This window comes from Lontra canadensis, unplaced genomic scaffold (assembly GCF_010015895.1).
Source record: "Lontra canadensis isolate GAN:19392208 unplaced genomic scaffold, GSC_riverotter_1.0 scaffold59, whole genome shotgun sequence".
NCBI classification, from domain to species: Eukaryota; Metazoa; Chordata; class Mammalia; order Carnivora; family Mustelidae; genus Lontra; species Lontra canadensis.
In genome coordinates, this window is record NW_022631053.1 from 180,627 (window position 1) to 182,326 (window position 1,700).

Here is a 1,700-nt window from a genome sequence, read left to right on the forward strand (position 1 = left end):
TCAGGGGTTCAGCATAGGTGTGAACAAAATGTAACATACTGAAGCCACTTTACGAAGTTCACGGTTACTTGGAGGTGTGAGGTAGACAAAGGAGACAGTCCCATAGAACAAACTTACAACCCCCAAGTGGGAGCTGCAAGTGGAGAAGGCTTTCTTCCTCCCTTCACTGGAGCGGATTTTTAAGACTGCAGACACAATATGCATATAAGATACCACAATAACGACTACTGTGGGCAAAATAATGAGCACAGCCAGACTAAATGACACCATCGTATTCATAAAGATATTGGAACAGGAGATCTTTTCAATTGGGTTGGAATCACAGTAGAAGTGATCAATGACTCGGGAAGCACAGAAAGACATTGAGAAGGTTACACTGATTTGAAGGATGGAACTGACCCAGCCACAGATATAGGAACCAGCCACCAACTGGATACAGAGGCTTCTTGACATGCGGACAGTGTAGAGGAGTGGGTTGCAGATGGCAATGAAGCGGTCATAGGCCATGGCTGCCAGGACAAAAGCCTCCGTGACCATGAAGAGTGCATAAAGAAATAGCTGAGCCACACAACCTGCAAAAGATATGGTCTTTTTCTGAGACAGGATGTTGACCATGGCTTTAGGTACAATCACAGTGGAGTAGGAGAGGTCAATGATGGAGAGATTGCCTAGGAAGAAATACATTGGTGTGTTCAGCCGGGGATCAGTCACAATGATGCCAATCATGCTAAGGTTCCCCAGAAGGACCATCCCATAAACAATCAGGAATAGTAGGAAGAGGAGACTGTGGAGCTCTGGATGGACCCTGATGCCTACAAGAATGAAGTCAGTCACTTCTGAGTGGTTGTCTCCACCCTTGTCACCCATGGCAAATTTCTGCTTTAAAGTATAATAGAAAGTCAACAGATAAAGTTTCCACTATTTCTCTACCATCACGTATAATACTTTACATTAAAAAAAAAACTTATAGTTGACAGAATACTTTCAAGTTAAGTCCCATTAAGTTTACACACATGAGAAAATTCAAGATTAGAGGTATTTGACGTGCCTAAGGTAACACAACTGGTTAAGGTAACACAACTGGAATTTGAACTCAAGGTGAAATATTTTGTATTCAAGTTTACTGTGAATTTCAATACAACAAAGTCTGATATGTCCTTATGACTTTCTATCTTGTCATACAGATGGTTTGCAAGATGTCATTTGTGATTTCAAAGTACTAAAGTCTAACTCTTCATATTAAGAAAAAGACACTTCCTTAAATTTCATTTATCATTTTATATTCATTTTTATAATAATACTTTGCTTCAAAACAGCAAAAATAATTAATCTAGCAAAAGAAAGATACAAGTTCTTTTCAAAATAATATGAACTTTCTACCAAAAGAGCTCTTACAACAGCAAGTAAGTTACTAAGGAGTTAACTGTCTTTTTTGAGATCTTTAAAAATAAAAGCAGACTTCAACTTCTGGAAAAAATCTAATTTTATTTAAAGGCAAAACTAAAATGTGATTGATGCCTTTATAATTTGTATCCTGTAAAGTTTGTTGATACTGTTTTCTTAAATTTGTCAAGAAATCCATGTCGTATCCAGCTTCTAAACTTCAAAACTTTTTTTTAAGAGGAAAAAAGATCTATTTTTTATTTTTATTTTTTTTTTCAGCATAACAGTATTCATTATTTTTGCACCACACCCAGTGC

General features: G+C 37.1%; 1 protein-coding gene across 1 annotated transcript; it reads right to left on the reverse strand.

Moving 5' to 3' along the window:
* On the reverse strand, window positions 1-867 carry LOC116878788 (olfactory receptor 9K2-like). The gene has a single exon (XM_032876530.1). It carries the CDS (start codon window positions 865-867, stop codon window positions 1-3), a length of 867 nt encoding a protein of 288 aa, XP_032732421.1.
* Window positions 868-1,700: the final 833 nt, after the last annotated feature.

Excerpts from the sequence above, each read along its gene's own strand:
- LOC116878788 (XM_032876530.1), bottom strand. The coding sequence starts at position 867 with ATGGGTGACAAGGGTGGAGACAACCACTCAGAAGTGACTGACTTCATT.